Source organism: Rhinoderma darwinii, chromosome 11, assembly GCF_050947455.1.
Source record: "Rhinoderma darwinii isolate aRhiDar2 chromosome 11, aRhiDar2.hap1, whole genome shotgun sequence".
Taxonomy (NCBI): domain Eukaryota; kingdom Metazoa; phylum Chordata; class Amphibia; order Anura; family Rhinodermatidae; genus Rhinoderma; species Rhinoderma darwinii.
In genome coordinates this window covers 76,158,153-76,174,535 of record NC_134697.1, presented here as the reverse complement: position 1 = coordinate 76,174,535, position 16,383 = coordinate 76,158,153, and the positions used below count along the sequence as shown (strand labels likewise).

Below are 16,383 nucleotides of genomic sequence, written 5' to 3'. Positions count from 1 at the left end.
CATGCAGAGTTTTTTTTCTCAGGCAGAAAATATTTTGAGCCACATTTTGAAATGCCAGCGTTTTCTGACACATTTTTTGTGGCGTTTTTTTTTGTTTTTTCAGCCGTTTTGTAAAATGAATCTAATTAAAAACCGCTTCAAATGAGTGCTGCAGGTTATTTTTGCCTCATAACGATTTCAAAGGAAAGTCAGAGGTGAAACCGCTCCAAGAAAGATGGCGCCTTTTTTTTTTTTCTTCCTGCGAGCGGTCAAATGTCGCCTGGGAAAATAAAATCGCCTGAAATCAATGGGGGGCTATTTGGGCTTTTTTGGTGCTGATTCTGGTAAAAATCCTCGTAAAAATCAGCGCCAGGAAACTGCGTCAGCCGACCCTAAAAAAAGGTTAACACAGGTTGTTTGTTCCCAAATAAATAATATTTATAGAGTTTAGCGCTACGTTGTGTTTCACATTCTATCAGAATCTTGTTTTTTTTCCTTTTTCTTGTTTTTTTTTTGTCTCTTATGAAAAGAAATAAAACGCCTGCGGACTTTATTTACAGAACATCTAAATCCCGTGTGTTTTTTTCTCTCTTGGGCTGGGTTCACACGACCTATTTTCAGACGTAAACGAGGCGTATTATGCCTCGTTTTACGTCTGAAAATACGGCTCCAATACGTCGGCAAACATCTGCCCATTCATTTGAATGGGTTTGCCGACGTACTGTGCAGACGACCTGTCATTTACGCGTCGTCGTTTGACAGCTGTCAAACAAAGACGCGTAAAAATACAGCCTCGTCAAAAGAAGTGCAGGACACTTATATACATTATATGCAGGACACTTCTTTGGACGTTTTTGGAGCTGTTTTCTCATAGACTCCAATGAAAACAGCTCCAAAAACGGACGTAAAAAACGCCGCGAAAAATGCGAGTTGGTAAAAAAACGTCTGAAAAGCAGGGTCTGTTTTCCCTTGAAAACAGCTCTGGATTTTCAGACGTTTTTGTTGACTACGTGTGAACATACCCATACTGTGCAGACGACCTGTCATTTACGCGTCGTCGTTTGACAGCTGTCAAACGACGACGCGTAAAAATACAGCCTCGTCAAAAGAAGTGCAGGACACTTCTTTGGACGTTTTTGGAGCTGTTTTCTCATAGGCTATGTTCACACGGAGTATTTTGGGGGAGGAATATCTGCCTCAAAATTCCGTTTGGAACTTTGAGGCAGATATTCCTCTCCCTGCACGCCGATTTTCGCGGCGATTATCGCGCCGTTTTTCGCCCACGGCCATTGAGCGCCGCGGGCATAAAACAGCGAGATATACGCTTTCTCCTGCCTCCCATTGAAGTCAATGGGAGGTCGGAGGCGGAAGCGCCCGAAGATAGGGCATGTCGCTTCTTTTTCCCGCGAGGCAGTTTTACTGCTCGCGGGAAAAAGACGCCGACGCCTCCCATTGAAATCAATGGGAGGCGTTCTCGGGCCGTTTCTGCCGAGTTTTGCGACGCGGTTTCCGCGTCAAAAAACTCGGCAAAAGACCCCGTGTGAACATAGCCATAGACTCCAATGAAAACAGCTCCAAAAACGGACGTAAAAAACGGCGCGAAAACGGCGCGAAAAACGCCTCGAAAAATCCGAGTTGGTCAAAAAACGTCTGAAAAGCAGGGTCTGTTTTCCCTTGAAAACAGCTCTGGATTTTCAGACGTTTTTGGTCACTACGTGTGCACATACCCTTGCAGTATGGAATAGCGAAGTGGATTATGTTATTCCATACAAAGAAAGGTATACACTAAAAATATATATATATCGCATGGTAGGTGTACTGTCAAGTTAAAGGGGTACTCTCATCTTCAATATTGATGGTATATCCACAGGATTATAGATGTGTGATAGATGCAGGTCCGGCACTATGTGACAGTGCTGGAGGGGATGCGCCTCTCTATACAATGTGACCAGTGTCGCTGAAGGATACAAAAACACGGAGTATAGAGCGTACAGGTCAGCCAATCAGACCCCAGCTTTTTCACGGGTAACGTGCGGATATAGCTGTAATCTGATTGGTTATTATGACTGGAGGACGAGTCCCTGCCATTGTGCTTCGTCAACAGTTCAGCGCTGTTTGCTGGCGCAGCTATTCTTTATCTCGGCTTGTTGATAAGGAGACTCGTAGTCGTCTCTCCTTGACCCCCCTCTTTTCTCCCCATCAGCTGTGTACGTGAGCGAGTGCTTTCTGCTAGTGGCGGCCGCACGCTCCGCCCATAAACCGTGACGTCAGCTGGAACGCTTTAAACTGCTATGAGGCCGGAGTGAGCTTCTTCCTGTGGTGCCGGTGACCGGGAGATGCGGCCGTGCAGCGAGCCAGGTACCTCTCAGACCGCCGGGCCAGTGTGTGCGTGCTGGTGGAGAGATGCTTTCTTTACTGCACCTCTATTGATGGGGGGGCTGCGCGATGGTTCATTGTTACATGGAAGGATCTACAATGTGTAGTGCACTGGTCTGCGTCTATGCTGGGAGTTGTAGTGCTACAACAGCTGGGGGTACTGGGTGCAGACCCCTCTGGGCCTCACTGCAAATGCTGCATTTATCTGCAGTTTGACCTGTCCTGAACTTCACCCTGTGCTGACCATAGAGCCCCGGCTGCGGACCGACATCCCAGCTGTTCTGTATCCCTCCAGGCTAACTTTTGTGTCTTATCAGGGCATGCTGGGAGGTGTAGTTTCCCAGCAGTTGGAGACCCAGGCATATCAAATCTACATCCTGTCATAAATGGTTTTGCTGGTGTCCCGGAGAACTCAAATGTGACTCTTGCTTTATTCTTTGTAAGGCATCAGGAAAACTTTCAAGGGAATTGGTTCTGAAGAAATGCAATATAGTTTGCCGTTTTTGAGGCATGGTGGGTTGTTTGGTGAGTTGGTGGGTTGTTGTTTTTGCATGGAGTTAAATGACCTGTTTGTAATGGAAATACGTGCGAAACATAATCAAAAACCTGCACGTTGCAGTAGTGCTCAAAATGCATCCAAGCAATGTTTGCGGAGCTGCCATAGAAAAAAATAAAAGCTAAAAGTTGTCGTCCCGTCTTTCTTGCGGTTGTTGACCGGTGGATCTGCTGGAGATCTGACATCTCCTCCTGCGGGAGCTGCTCAGACCATCAATGCTTCTTCCTGCGGGAGCTGCTCAGACCACCGATGCTGCTTCCTGCGGGAGCTGCTCAGACCACCGATGCTTCTTCCTGCGGGAGCTGCACAGACCACCGATGCTTCTTCCTGCGGGAGCTGCTCAGACCACCGATGCTTCTTCCTGCGGGAGCTGCTCAGACCACCGATGCTCCTTCCTGCGGGAGCTGCTCAGACCACCGATGCTCCTTCCTGCGGGAGCTGCTCAGACCACCGATGCTCCTTCCTGCGGGAGCTGCTCAGTCCAGCAATGCTGCTTCCTGCGGGAGCTGCTCAGACCACCGATGCTGCTTCCTGCGGGAGCTGCTCAGACCACCGATGCTTCTTCCTGCGGGAGCTGCACAGACCACCGATGCTTCTTCCTGCGGGAGCTGCTCAGACCACCGATGCTCCTTCCTGCGGGAGCTGCTCAGACCACCGATGCTCCTTCCTGCGGGAGCTGCTCAGACCACCGATGCTCCTTCCTGCGGGAGCTGCTCAGACCACCGATGCTCCTTCCTGCGGGAGCTGCTCAGACCACCGACGCTTCTTCCTGCGGGGGCTGCTCAGACCACCGACGCTTCTTCCTGCGGGAGCTGCTCAGACCACCGACGCTCCTTCCTGCGGGAGCTGCTCAGACCACCGATGCTCCTACCTGCGGGAGCTGCTCAGACCACCGATGCTCCTTCCTGCGGGAGCTGCTCAGACCACCGATGCTCCTTCCTGCGGGAGCTGCTCAGACCATCGATGCTTCTTCCTGCGGGAGCTGCTCAGACCACCGATGCTTCTTCCTGCGGGAGCTGCTCAGACCACCGATGCTTCTTCCTGCGGGAGCTGCTCAGACCACCGATGCTTCTTCCTGCGGGAGCTGCTCAGACCATCGATGCTTCTTCCTGCGGGAGCTGCTCAGACCAGCGATGCTTTTTCCTGCGGGAGCTGCTCAGACCAGCGATGCTTCTTCCTGCGGGAGCTGCTCAGACCAGCAATGCTGCTTCCTGCGGGAGCTGCTCAGACCAGCGACACTTCTTCCTGCGGGAGCTGCTCAGACCACCGATGCTTCTTCCTGCAGTGGAAGTTGCTGTTTTTCTTGGTGCTTCTATTCTCGGCCTGGAATGTGGCCCTTGCTCCGGCCTCAGTCTGCACAGCGAGAACTTCATAAATTCCTAGTAATATCAGTTCTCGGAGTCTGACATTGATATGCTTTATTTGCATGCTCCTGTCACACCTCCCACTCTCAGATGTCCTAACCAAACCTATTTTATTAAGCCTTTTTTAGCATCACAATCCATTATTTTTTAATATTCTAATATCATTATTTTAAGGGTTTCTGAAGCTGCAGTACTCAGAAATGTGATATCATGTTCTTGTGTTATTCCAGATGTATCAGCCCTTGGGATGATATCCTGTTCTGTCGCTTTGTGAAAAGCTCTGTACGTTTTTGTTTTTCTAGTTTTTATCTTTTTATGGGAAAGCTGGGTCACGGACAGTATTGTTGCTATAAAGCTTACTCATAGGTTGTCACCCAGCTTTTCCACATAAATAAAAAAGCTAATTTGATTAACTATGCAAAGTCCCCCTTTCGCTCTGCATTACTAGGGAGATTTAATTCTCAGGAGCCTAGGAAAGTGGAGTGGTAATTGTGTTAATATTGGTTGACACCCAGCTTTGCCTGATACGTATATAACCAAGAAACTGAATGTATTTCTATGTATTATTGCATTGTTTTCTGTTCTGTTTAGTGCATTCAGTATTTCTCTGTATGTTGCATTGGAAATATTTTTTCCAGTACATGTTTATAGAGTTAATACTGGCATAGCTGCTTTGTATCCTCATGTTGAACATATAACTTCATGCTTGTCCTCTATCCTTCTAGAAGGGCAGAAAGAAATGGATGTGGACCGAGACCATGGATCCTGTGGCCGAGATCCACTATCTAAATGCCTCCAAGCCAGGAAGGAATTGGAAACTGCCATTCAGGCAATGCTACAGGCAGAGCAGCAGGTGAAAGACAATGGCAGAGAGGTACGTTCTTGTCTGATAATACATAGAAAAGACCTGTCCTAGCGGCCAATGCCTATGACCTTCCACAAGCTTGTGTTTGCGTCTGTATGCAGCGTGGTCTCTCTTGGTTATCTATTGTAAAAATCTACTACTTGTGCTGTGCAATACATCTATATAATGGGGATCTGTCTGTGTAATCTTTACACTAGATGTAAACGCCCTAATAACATCAAGCTAATGGATACGATGGTACTGGTTACAAGTTTCTCTTGAAATGATTGGCCTTGATGCATCACCTGACCTGTCTAAAACTCTACTAAAGAGGCTCTGTCACCACATTATAAGTGCCCTATCTTGTACATAATATGATCGGCGCTGTAATGTAGATAAGTGTTTTTTATTTAGAAAAACGATCATTTTTGACGGAGTTATGACCTATATTCGCTTTATGCTAATGAGTTTCTCAATGGACAACTGGACGTGTTTACTATATGACCAAGTGGGCGTTGTGGAGAGAAGTGTATGACGCTGACCAATCAGTGACTAATCAGCGTCATACACTTCTCTCCATTCATTTACACAGGACATAGCGATCTTACTAGATCACCATGTACACACACACACACACACACATTACTGCAGTGTCCTGACAATGAATATACATTACCTACAGCCTGGACGTGATGTGTATTCAGAATCCTGACCACTTCTGTAGCGTCTCTGTGATATTTACAGCAAGGCAAGCGTAATGTATGATCACTGGGTCCCCCACTGATCATTGCACAATTTCAGTAAGGAGGATTTTGAATGGTGTTGGTCAAGCTACCGCTCCATTCAAAGTCTATGGGAATGATGGAAACAGCCGAGCGCTTTACTCAGCTGTTTCCGTTGGCCTCAGACATTGAATTAAGTGACCGCGCACGTGCACAACCGATACATCATTCAAAATCCTATTTACTGCGATTGTGCAGTAACAAACAATGGACGTCGGGACCGAAGCTCTAGAGATCAATGGGGTCCCCCGACGATCATACATTTAGCACTATTCTGTGGATAGGTGATCAGGGTAAGAAAACCCCTTCAAGTAACTTTATTCTGATAATATTCTCTGAGCTTAGACAAATCGCCTCTGTTTTTGTATCCTGTATCTATCTACTTTACAATATTGTCTGGACTTGTCCCTCTGTTTATTTTAATTTTCTGGTGGCCACCTACCTGGTTCTTCTTGGACCACAACCCAGTGATTCCATCCGGTTCTGGTGATTCAATGATTCCACAAACCTCATTATTTACTTGTAATAGTTGTTAATTATAGTCATTCTTTTCCTAATGCTGAGGATGCAAAATATGATGTAATAAGAGGCACCGGCCGGCATGTGTATAAACCTTTATATTCTTACCTCGTGCAGGAGAGCTTGCGGTTTATGTGGCCACAATGCATTGTGATGAGCTTCTCATTCTTTACGGATTTCTTTCTGTAATAGGTTCATTAGCAAACAACACTTAGAAATGTATTTTTGGTGTCCACAGGTGAAGGCCCAGATCCATTCTTGTATTAGTCGCCACCTGGAATGTCTACGCAGCCGCGAGATCTGGCTTTTGGAGCAGGCGGATCTAATCCAGCAGCTGAAAGAGGAGGCCCTGCAACAACAAGCTCAGCAGCTGTACTGGGTAAGGGCGCCATTGTAATCGTACTGCCCGGAACCGATATTAACCGCTATAACTATAGGATTAAAGGGGTATCACCCTGGAATGAAGGGGCCGCCACGCACAGTGAAGCAGAGCGGCTACTTTGCTGTTCTGTCCTGGGTGAAACTTTTTCCAGGAAAAACCTAAACTGGAGTTGACCCTAAGGTCTTATTCACACGAGCGTTTTCTATTTGCTTCCGCAAAAAATGAAAGTTTTTCATGCATATCATCAATGTCCCGTGTGTCATCCATTTTTCTCGTTTTGTGTTTCTTCTCTGCAAGCACTTACTGGTTTCAGTTTTTCCTCTTCTTTTTTATAAAATATTTTCTGAGTTGCGTTTTTTTGCGGCGGAATCGCTGCTTTTCCGCCGCAAAAAAACATCTGCTCTTTGTTGCCTGGTTTTACCTCCCCATTGAATTAAATGGGGAAAACCCGAAACAAATCAGCAGCATTTACGCAAATACAATTGATATGCTGCGGAATAAAAACCGCAGCGCAGGTAAATTTCTGTGCGTTTTTTCTGCTTCTAATTTACGCAGCGTGTGGATGAGATTTGTTCAAATCTCCCCCACTCTGCTGCTACTACTATTAGGGCTTGTCCACACGTAATGGAATTGCTGCGTATTTTCCTTCTGGAATTGCGGACGGAAAATACGCAGCAGAATACCGTAGCAGCAAAGTGGGGGAGATTTAACAAATCTCATCTACACGCTGCGTAAAATTTCTGACCAGAAACTGACCCGCAGTGGGTATATTTCGTAATGCAGCATGTCAATCCCCGCTGAGAAAAGTGACTGAATTGCTGCGTTTTTCAGAGGAGACGTCACCATCCCCCAACAATGAGAAAAACGCCGCAAAATCCGCACCATTTTCTGCAGCAGTTCCAATACGTGTGGACAAGCCCTTATGATGAGGATTTTCTACAACGAAATCCATTGGTAAAATCTTCCCGGGATTTTTAAACTACGAGTGAAATAAATACAACCGCTATAGCATTCTGCACACACACCCACTAGCACACTATATGTGTATGTGCGTGTGTGTGTGTATATATATTCACCTGCTTTTTATGTTGGATAGTTGTGAAGAGAGATCAGCAGGTTGATGGGGTCAGATTCTTCACTCCAGCACTTCTCCTGCTCACAGCCTGACACAGATCCCGCCACCAGTCTCACGTCCCGACTGGTAACAGCAGGAGGAGGAGGAAAGGTTGTGTGAAGAGTAGGGAAGGGGGGCTGGAGTTGGAGCTTTTAAAGTAGCACAGGGAGTTTTAGTAATCGCAGCACAGACCACGGCTGCTATTCTAGTCGGACAGCAGTTCTTAGCTGCTGTGCCGCCCCTTACAAATGCTTGTGCCATGCCGCATGAGACACTGATCGTTTGAGCGGCCCATCTGGCATTTGCCAGATGGCCAGTCCGGCCCTGGCTGGGACATATACATGGCACTGCTATTTTACCCATCCATTTGATCTTGGGTTTAACAAGCTGAAGATGTGTGGGACCGGACAAACTTAAGTTTGCAGTGCTAGATTCTTTAAATTCTGCCCATGTACATCATCTAATATTTTTTAGTATATTCTGTGCTTTTCCACAGATGTTTTATTTCTCCTTTTTTTATATGTTGTTTTTGTAGCTGTTGGGACAGTTTAATTGCCTGATTCACCAACTGGAAACCCCTCACAGTAATGATCTCGCCAATCAAATTACTGTTTGCCTGGAGAGGTACGTGCCTTTAATAGAACACAGTTTGTGGTGTTTGTCTGTGTGATGTCTGTGGCCGGCGTTCTATTCAGCTCTTGTAGATCCCTAAATGAACAATGAGATTATTGGGCTTTTCAGTACAATTTCCTTTTCACCAGACTGGGCAGCCTGGCCCTGAAACCGGAGGAATCTGCTGCCATTCAGTTTGAAGCTGACGTCGCTTCTCTCAGAAAAGCTATTACCACATTTGGATCGATTAATACCATGGTAGGTGGATGTTCCATCAATTATCCTCTATAACGAAAGCGCTTTATGTTAGAAACCTCCATAGTCCAGATCTCTTCCCTTTCCTTTCCTAGAACGGTGTTGAAGCGGCAGGGAATGTCAGCGCTGCACCGTGCAGCTACGTCTCCAGGAATCCCTGGCTTCTCAACAATTGCTACTCTGCTGGAACTGAACAGGTACATTGAGATCCATCTCTTCTGATTTCACTTTCTTAACCCCTTAATGACCAGGCTATTTTTTTAGTTTTTCCATCGTCGCACTCCAAGAGCTATAACTTTTTTTTATTTTTGCGTCGACATAGCTGTATAAGGTCTTGTTTCTTGCGGGACAAGTTGTATTTTTTAATAGCACCATTTTGGGATACATATAATTTATTCATTAACTATTTTTTTTTTTTTTGGGGGGGGGGGGGGGTAATGAAAAAAAAACCCATCAATTTCGCCACTCTTTTTTGCGTCTCTGATATACGCCGTTTACTGTGTGGTATAAATAACACAATAACTGTATTCATTGGGTCATTACGATTGCGGCGATACCAAATTTCTATAGATTTTGTATGTTTTATTACTTTTAGATTGTAAAAACACATTTTTTTCAAAATTGTTTGTTTTTGTGTCGCCATGTTTTAAGAGCCATGATTGTTTTTATTTTTACGCCGATGCAGCTTTAGGAGGGCTTGTTCGCTATTGAGCGCCGCATCCAAGGGGTTAAACTGGTGAGATCGATGTTGAAATTGATCCCGTCCGTTTAGTGCAGGTGTCCGGCTGTCTTTAGACAGCGCGACACCCGCTTTAGCCGGCACAAGACACCAGTGCCGGGTTTATGTCAGAGTGCCGTGAAAAGGCGGCGCTCTGGCATAAGTACCCTTAACGGGCCCCGTGAAAAGGCGTATTGGCGGTCGTTAAGGGGTTAAAGAAGTTGTGAGAGAGTTGGTGTGTACACGGGACTGCGGAGTCCCTCCTTATATTAAATGAACCTACCAATGACTTGGAAATCTGCAGCAAGCCCTAAAAAATATGTACTTTTCAAACCAGCTGTGTGAATATGATTTTCCAAAATGCCGTTCATTTATATGTAACGTCTAGACACTGCGGAAATGACAAAATGATATGTTGGGTGTTTCCTAGGCATAGGTGTGCACAGGGGCCGACACAGACATCTGATGATCTCTGGGCAAAAGTAGTGTGGACTCCATTCCACCAAACAAAGCAGCTCAGGAAATCATAGAGGCTCTGTCATTGGGATGATGCGGTGACCCATAGAAAGTGTGAGCCGGGAGAGGAGGATAAGAGCAGCATAGTCCTAGTTTCAAACCCCCCCCCCCCCCTGTGGCCAGAATGGGCCCGCTGTGGACCCCTGTGCTGCTGCACAGGCTTTTATGTCTGTCCCTAGTTGTTTGGACCTACAGTAAAATTATCTATTTTATTTTAGCAGAAACCTCTTCCTCTATTTTTGAACACCCCTCTGTCGCACTGGCTCCTAGAAGGCAAAGTGAATAACCTTGCCCAGTGTCCTGCTCTTCAAATCCCTAGCTCTAATCCTCAAGACTGGCTCTTAAAGACACCACTCGCTGAGCCCACCATGGTAAGTTTTGGTCTAATTGTGAACCTGAAACTTGTTATACAGTTAGGTCCAGAATTATTTGGACAGTGACACAATCTTCATGATTTGGGCGCTGCGGCCACCACATTGGATTTGAAATGAAACAACTGAGATGCAATTGTAGTGTAGACTTTCAGGTTTAATTCAAGGGGTTGAACAAAAAAATCCTGTGAAGCTTTTACGGAATTGCAGCCATTTTTCTACACATCCTCCTCATTTCAGGGGCTCAAAAGTAATTGGACAAATTAACATTACCATAAATAAAATATGCTTTTTAATACTTTGCGGACAATGACTGCCTGAGGTTTGGAACCGATGGTCATCACCACACGCTGGGTTTCCTCCTTTGTGATTCTTTGCCCGGCCTTTACTGCAGTGTCTTCAGTTGTTGCTTGTTTGTGGGTCTTTCTGCCTTAAAGTGTAGCTAAACGTTTGACAAGCTTCTGACATGTCATAGTGACATGTCAGAAGTTTGGATTGGTGGGGGTCCGAGCACTGAGACCCCCACCAATCGCTAGAACAAAGCAGCTGAAGCCCTCGTGTGAGCGCTCCGCTGCTTCATGTTTGTTCGGCTTGGGTGGTGATTCTGAATATTATGATTGGAACAATAGTCTTCAATTTGCATAAAATGCAGTAATTTCTTCTTAGTAGTATTTATTATACATATACTTCTATTTGACAGAGTTCAGAAGACCCTAATCTTCCCACATTTACCATGGAACAAATCTGGGGGAAGTTGGGGGAATTGCACAATTGGCTACTACAGTCACAGAACGAGGACTATTCCCCTGAGAAAAGTGGAGTCCGCACTTGGGATAGCTCCATTTCAAGCCCTTCTTTCTCCTTTGAAAAGGTAGATGATGATGATTGTGACCTTCCCAGTGATGAAGAAATGGATCTGTCCGATTGGTTAATCTCTCCAACTGAAACGGAACAGCCTGACGTTGTGGACAAGTGGCGGTTCGTATTCCAGCCGTTTGTGGAGGTCTATAGTATTACTGATTGGCTTCCTAAAGTGGAGTCCTGCGGTAATTGTTGCGGTGGGAAAATAGCCGCTCTGGAGATAGAAAATCTAGGGAACCTCAAGTGCCTAAATGAACAGCTTGGAGTAAAGAAGACATCAGGTTCCAGCAATGAGCTGTGGCTCTTACAGCAGTCTCAGCCTCATTTTAAGATGGAAGAAGTCTGTAAAGCTAATGAGCCTTGCTCTACCTTCTCCGAATGTGTCTGTGACGAAAGCTGTGAAAAAGAAGCCCTTAGGAAGTGGCTCCTAAAGAAGGAAGGAAAAGATAAGAACGGGATCCCATTAAGTCATGAGCACAAGCCTAAAAACCGAGAGTGCGAAAAGTCAAGACCTTCAAGTAACATGTGGCTACATCCCGGCAGAGCGGACTCTGAAGACCAAAGCTGCGCCGAGAAGACAGAAGAATGTGAACCCTTCCTTAGGCATTTTAAATCTTTGCTCGAATCCCCATTGAACGCATGGGTGGCCCAGACCAACCCAACAGAGGGAGAGATTGAACAAGAAGCAAATGACCGTAACTATCAGACTCCCCTAGTCGACACATTATCTCCATTCCATTTACCTCTGAGTGCCAACCGATGGGTGTTGTCCTCCAAGAACACAGATAACGTGGAAAAGACAGAACAGCCTGCCCTGGAGGATAAGTGGCTTCTGCGTAAAAAAGCACATGTAAGTAACTTGATAAAGTGCTTGAGCTCTGCAGATTAGTCTGGGCAGCAAAAATAACATGTCTTATTCTGTGGTATGTAAAACCACTATCTCGGTCATTATCGTTTTCTTTATACAGGTTCTATAATGCGCGTAAACAGTTTATTGCGATTTACGGCCTGTATTATAGTCCAGAGCTGTATTCAGATTTCTGCTCGTTGCTAGGGGAAACAGTCAGCAGTGTCTTGACAGACGCATCTGTAACAGCAATAGTGGTTTTCCTGTAATATAAGGTACTTTGCGGTATTAGAATGAATGTTGTTATTCAAGGTTGGTGAATTGATAATAAAAGCAGTGAAGAATGGGCGTACACTTCCTGTCTATATAAAATTACTATTTCTTCAATTGTTCCCTATGGGAAAAAAAATGTAGTATTCGATATTTACCTGAGATTTGCCTGTGAATAAAAGTCATGGTGTAGCCCAAGTCTAAGGCTGTGTTCACACGCTAAAGTAAAAACTGCTGTAAAAGAGCCGTTTTTTCTTGTAATAATACAATGATTTCTTTGCTTGTAGGAATTTTATGGCCTTCCCAGTGTTTCTGACCTTTTTGCCCGTATGAAACTTGCAGCTGACAAAGACCCGTGGCTGCAACGTCCGCCTCTACAGGTAACCTTGTCTTGCCTTCTACTGATTGACACGTGTCGTTTTGAGAAAGTAGATTGTTGGTTAGGGTAGTGCAGTAAGTAAAATCTTTATAGTATGCATTTATCTTAAAAGGACACTAAACATTAGAGTGTACCTATCACTGAAAAAGGGGGTCTGTTTTATTTGATAATCCATTAGTCCCTTAAAAAATGTATCATTTTGTAAATATATTTAATAAAAAACATACCCTAAGACCCCATGCACACGAAGGTATTTTTGCAGCCGCAATTCATTTCTATGGGGCCATGGACACGACCGTGGTTTCCACGGTCCGTGCATGGCCCAGGAGCCTGGAACACAGAACGGACATGTCTTATTACGGCCGTGTTCTGCGGTCCAGGTTCATGGAAATTAGTGCACGGCACGCTATTTGCAGGCGGTTCGCGGGTGGCACTCCGCGGCTGTCCGAGCTGCATATCACGGCCGTGCACATCACATGAGCCCTTGCTATCCATGTACTTACACTCTGCAAATAAGCCGACTTCTTGCAAGAGTCGGCTGCTGAACTTCCAGCTAGGGGTAATCCGCTGGCTGTATTTTTGTGGTCAGGGTCCTTAAAACCTGAGCCATAGACTTTTTACAGCTCGGGTTTTAACTTGCTGCCCGCGCGATCGGGCAGCTGTGTGTCGGGTCTCCGGCTGTCAGTGACTGCCGGGGACCCTGAGGAGAAGACAGAAGCAGCTTTCGCTGCTTCTGTCTTCTCCGATGTCTTTTTACACAGCGCTCAATGAACGCTGTGTATAGGAATAGAGACAGCAGCAGCGGCGCTGTCTCTATTCCTCCCGGTGATCATGTGACTGGTCATATGATCACCAGGTGCCGTTACTGACAGACTGCTGCTGGGTCTAACAAGACCTAGCACAGCCCTATTAGTGGCAATCGTCACTATGAGAGGGCTGATTTTCCCCTGTAACTGGGGCTGCTGTGCAGCTCCAGTTACAGTGGAAAAACATGGTGTAAAAGAAAGAAAAAATATATATAAAGTTCCCCAAAGGTCTTCTTTGACCTTTGAGGGACAGACCATAGTAATAAAAAAATAGTAAATACACATAAAATACCCACCCCAAAAAAAAAATGTTCCCCCCCACCAATCATTGTTGTAACGCTAGCGCTGACCCAATTACCCTAATCTAGACAAGTAATATATTACAATTTATGGTAGTCAATGATGATCACAAATAAAAGGTCTATTTTAGGGTAAAACTATGTTATTACCAAAAAAAATAGCTGAAACGTAAAAAAGCTTATTTTTTTACTATTATTTTCAAACTTTATGAATAAAAATTCTAAAATAGCAAAAAAGGATGTGTATAAAAATTATAAAAAAAGAAACCTGCATTGTCTACGGAAAAAACGTCGCAAAAATCACGTCGTTAGCCCAACAAATAAAAAAGTTATAGCCATTTAACTAACACGTGCTAAAAAGGGCTAAACAGTGTCTGGTCCTGAAGGCGCAAAATAGCCCGGTCCTGAACTGGTTAACAATTTAACAGGGTTGCCCGGTACTGTAGTTGAGCCTTATTCATTTAAACGGACATTATATTTATTGCCGTATCCTTAGGATAGGCGATCAGTTAATGTCCCATACTACCGCTAACAAGTTGGGGACGGATCTGGATTGTTGAATGAAAAATGTCTGACTTTCCTTGACTTGTCGTGTGATTCTGTTTTTGCAGATGTGAAGCGCCTTGTGATTGCTGAACCACTAATGATGTGCACACACAAATCTTTGTGATTCTTGATTGTTCTGCCTCTTATTTTCTTCTGTCATCCTCGATGTTCCGCCGCTGTTCATTAACATGTACTCAAATGTGACTTCAGATGGTTCTTAAGCCTTTTACATTTAACTCATTTGAGTTTTATGTAAATCCGCTATATGAGAAGCGTCTCAAAATTATAACCGGAAATGACAAGTCCGATGTTCTACAAACAAGGCCACCACCTCGAGAGATACCGCGTGCGAGCACAGAACATGATCTGCCTTACCAGTGCTGCTGAAATATCTGTAGACCGGCTCTGGATCCATTCTCTAAATGTTATGTAAGGTCATCCATGACTGACATGTAAAGTGACCCCGACATTGTCTCTCATTGCTGGATCTCCCTTCTGATGCAATACCAACACCGTGACCAAGCTGGACCTTCAAGAATATGCAGATCCAAACTAGTCCCCTCTGCCTCCTGCTAAGCAAATATCCAGACCCATTTGTGTGCCCACCATCTTTAGTTAGGGGGTCTGAGGGACCTAATTCATAAATATGATGGGAAACACCAGAAAACGTATCTTTTATTGAACTTCTTGCACACATTAAAGTCGTTGCAGCGATATGCTCCATTTTATAATTTTAGATTATTTTTGGACGTTTAAGTTCCTTTGAGCCACATTTGTTTTACATAAAATAGTTCAAGCAGGAGAGACTCATAGTTCAAGCAGGTCATTCTCATTTTCGCGTTTTGCACAGAATGATGGGACAAAGGCAATTTCTTTTAAGTTTTAACTCTTAGATTTTATATATATAATAAGTTGTGTCGTCACTGCTTCAGAAAAATATGCCCATCTAGAGAGTAACCTATATATTTTTATGGATCTTTCGGAAGCATTTTTCACTGTTTTAGTTAACCCTTTTATGTTGGAGTCTACAGCATTAAGTTTCAGTTAGTACATGACTGCCAGGCTGTTATACAAGGTTGGCAACTTGGGCTTTTCAGCTGGCGGTTGCGTACACATCGGATGCTTGTAGACGTAGTGCCCCGTTGTGAGCTTAAAGAATCACTCCGGCAGGATTTTCTAATTTTTTTTTTTTTATATCCTTCCATTTGAAAATTATTAAGTACAAGGCAATGAGTTTTTTTTTTTCCCCTTATCAGGCACTTTATTTTACTGTTAGCCGCTCAATTCCGGGCAGCCAGTCGGTCAAATTATCCCCACTGTAAGGCCCTATGCACATGACCGCAAAAATCGTCCGTAATTGCGGACCCATTCACTTCTATTGACCACGGCCCGTATATTTACGGGAAGGTGTCCAGGCCGTAGAAGTGTACCGCAAAAGATTGGACATGTCCGTTCTTTTGCTTTTTACAGGCTGTGCTCCCATACTTTGTGCAAGTGGCTGTCCGCTGGCGGCCGCGCGCATAATCGCAGGCTGTGTTGACGGGCACGGCTGTGTGCATGGGGCCTTGCTCGCTAAATCGTACAGCGTCTCCTGTGTGAGCCGGAAGTCAGTCTCTCAATGCGAGCTTGGATGTAAGTCTCATAGACGACTGACCTCTGGGTCACACAGCAGATGCTGTAGGATTTGGGCGGTCAGAATGCAGATCAGTGACCCAATAGCGGCCTGGAGCTGCTAACGGTACAATAAATTTCACAGTAGGGGCAAAAAAAACTCGCCACCTTTCAAACGAAGGAAGGAAAAGATTTTGCCAGAGTAATTCTTTAACTTTTTGTTATAGGAAATGTTAAGGTGCCATTATTTGTTTTCTTGATTTAACATTTCACTTTAAATGACTTATTAATCCCTCTTAGTCTCTCTACAAAAGTGTCCATTGTAAAATTTTACTTTACCATGTCCTGTTCCATTAAAGAGTTACAGCAATACAAA

General features: G+C 44.8%; 1 protein-coding gene across 3 annotated transcripts in view; it reads left to right on the top strand.

Annotated features, from left to right (window-relative positions):
• NCOA4 (nuclear receptor coactivator 4) overlaps positions 1 to 16,383 on the top strand; it is a 32,169-nt gene extending 15,786 nt beyond the window's left edge. Inside the window, exons 1-10 of one of the 3 annotated variants that reach the window (XM_075841762.1) lie at positions 2,126 to 2,337; positions 5,001 to 5,149; positions 6,659 to 6,799; positions 8,452 to 8,540; positions 8,678 to 8,786; positions 8,879 to 8,980; positions 10,239 to 10,388; positions 11,089 to 12,099; positions 12,654 to 12,746; positions 14,462 to 16,383. In XM_075841762.1, the coding sequence (XP_075697877.1) occupies positions 2,316 to 2,337; positions 5,001 to 5,149; positions 6,659 to 6,799; positions 8,452 to 8,540; positions 8,678 to 8,786; positions 8,879 to 8,980; positions 10,239 to 10,388; positions 11,089 to 12,099; positions 12,654 to 12,746; positions 14,462 to 14,467 (1,872 nt within the window). In that variant the 5' untranslated portion in view covers positions 2,126 to 2,315 and the 3' untranslated portion in view covers positions 14,468 to 16,383. Of the gene's footprint in view, positions 1 to 2,125; positions 2,338 to 5,000; positions 5,150 to 6,658; positions 6,800 to 8,451; positions 8,541 to 8,677; positions 8,787 to 8,878; positions 8,981 to 10,235; positions 10,389 to 11,088; positions 12,100 to 12,653; positions 12,747 to 14,461 lie in introns of those variants that run through there. The other 2 variants (XM_075841761.1, XM_075841764.1) reach the window with 2 other exon arrangements.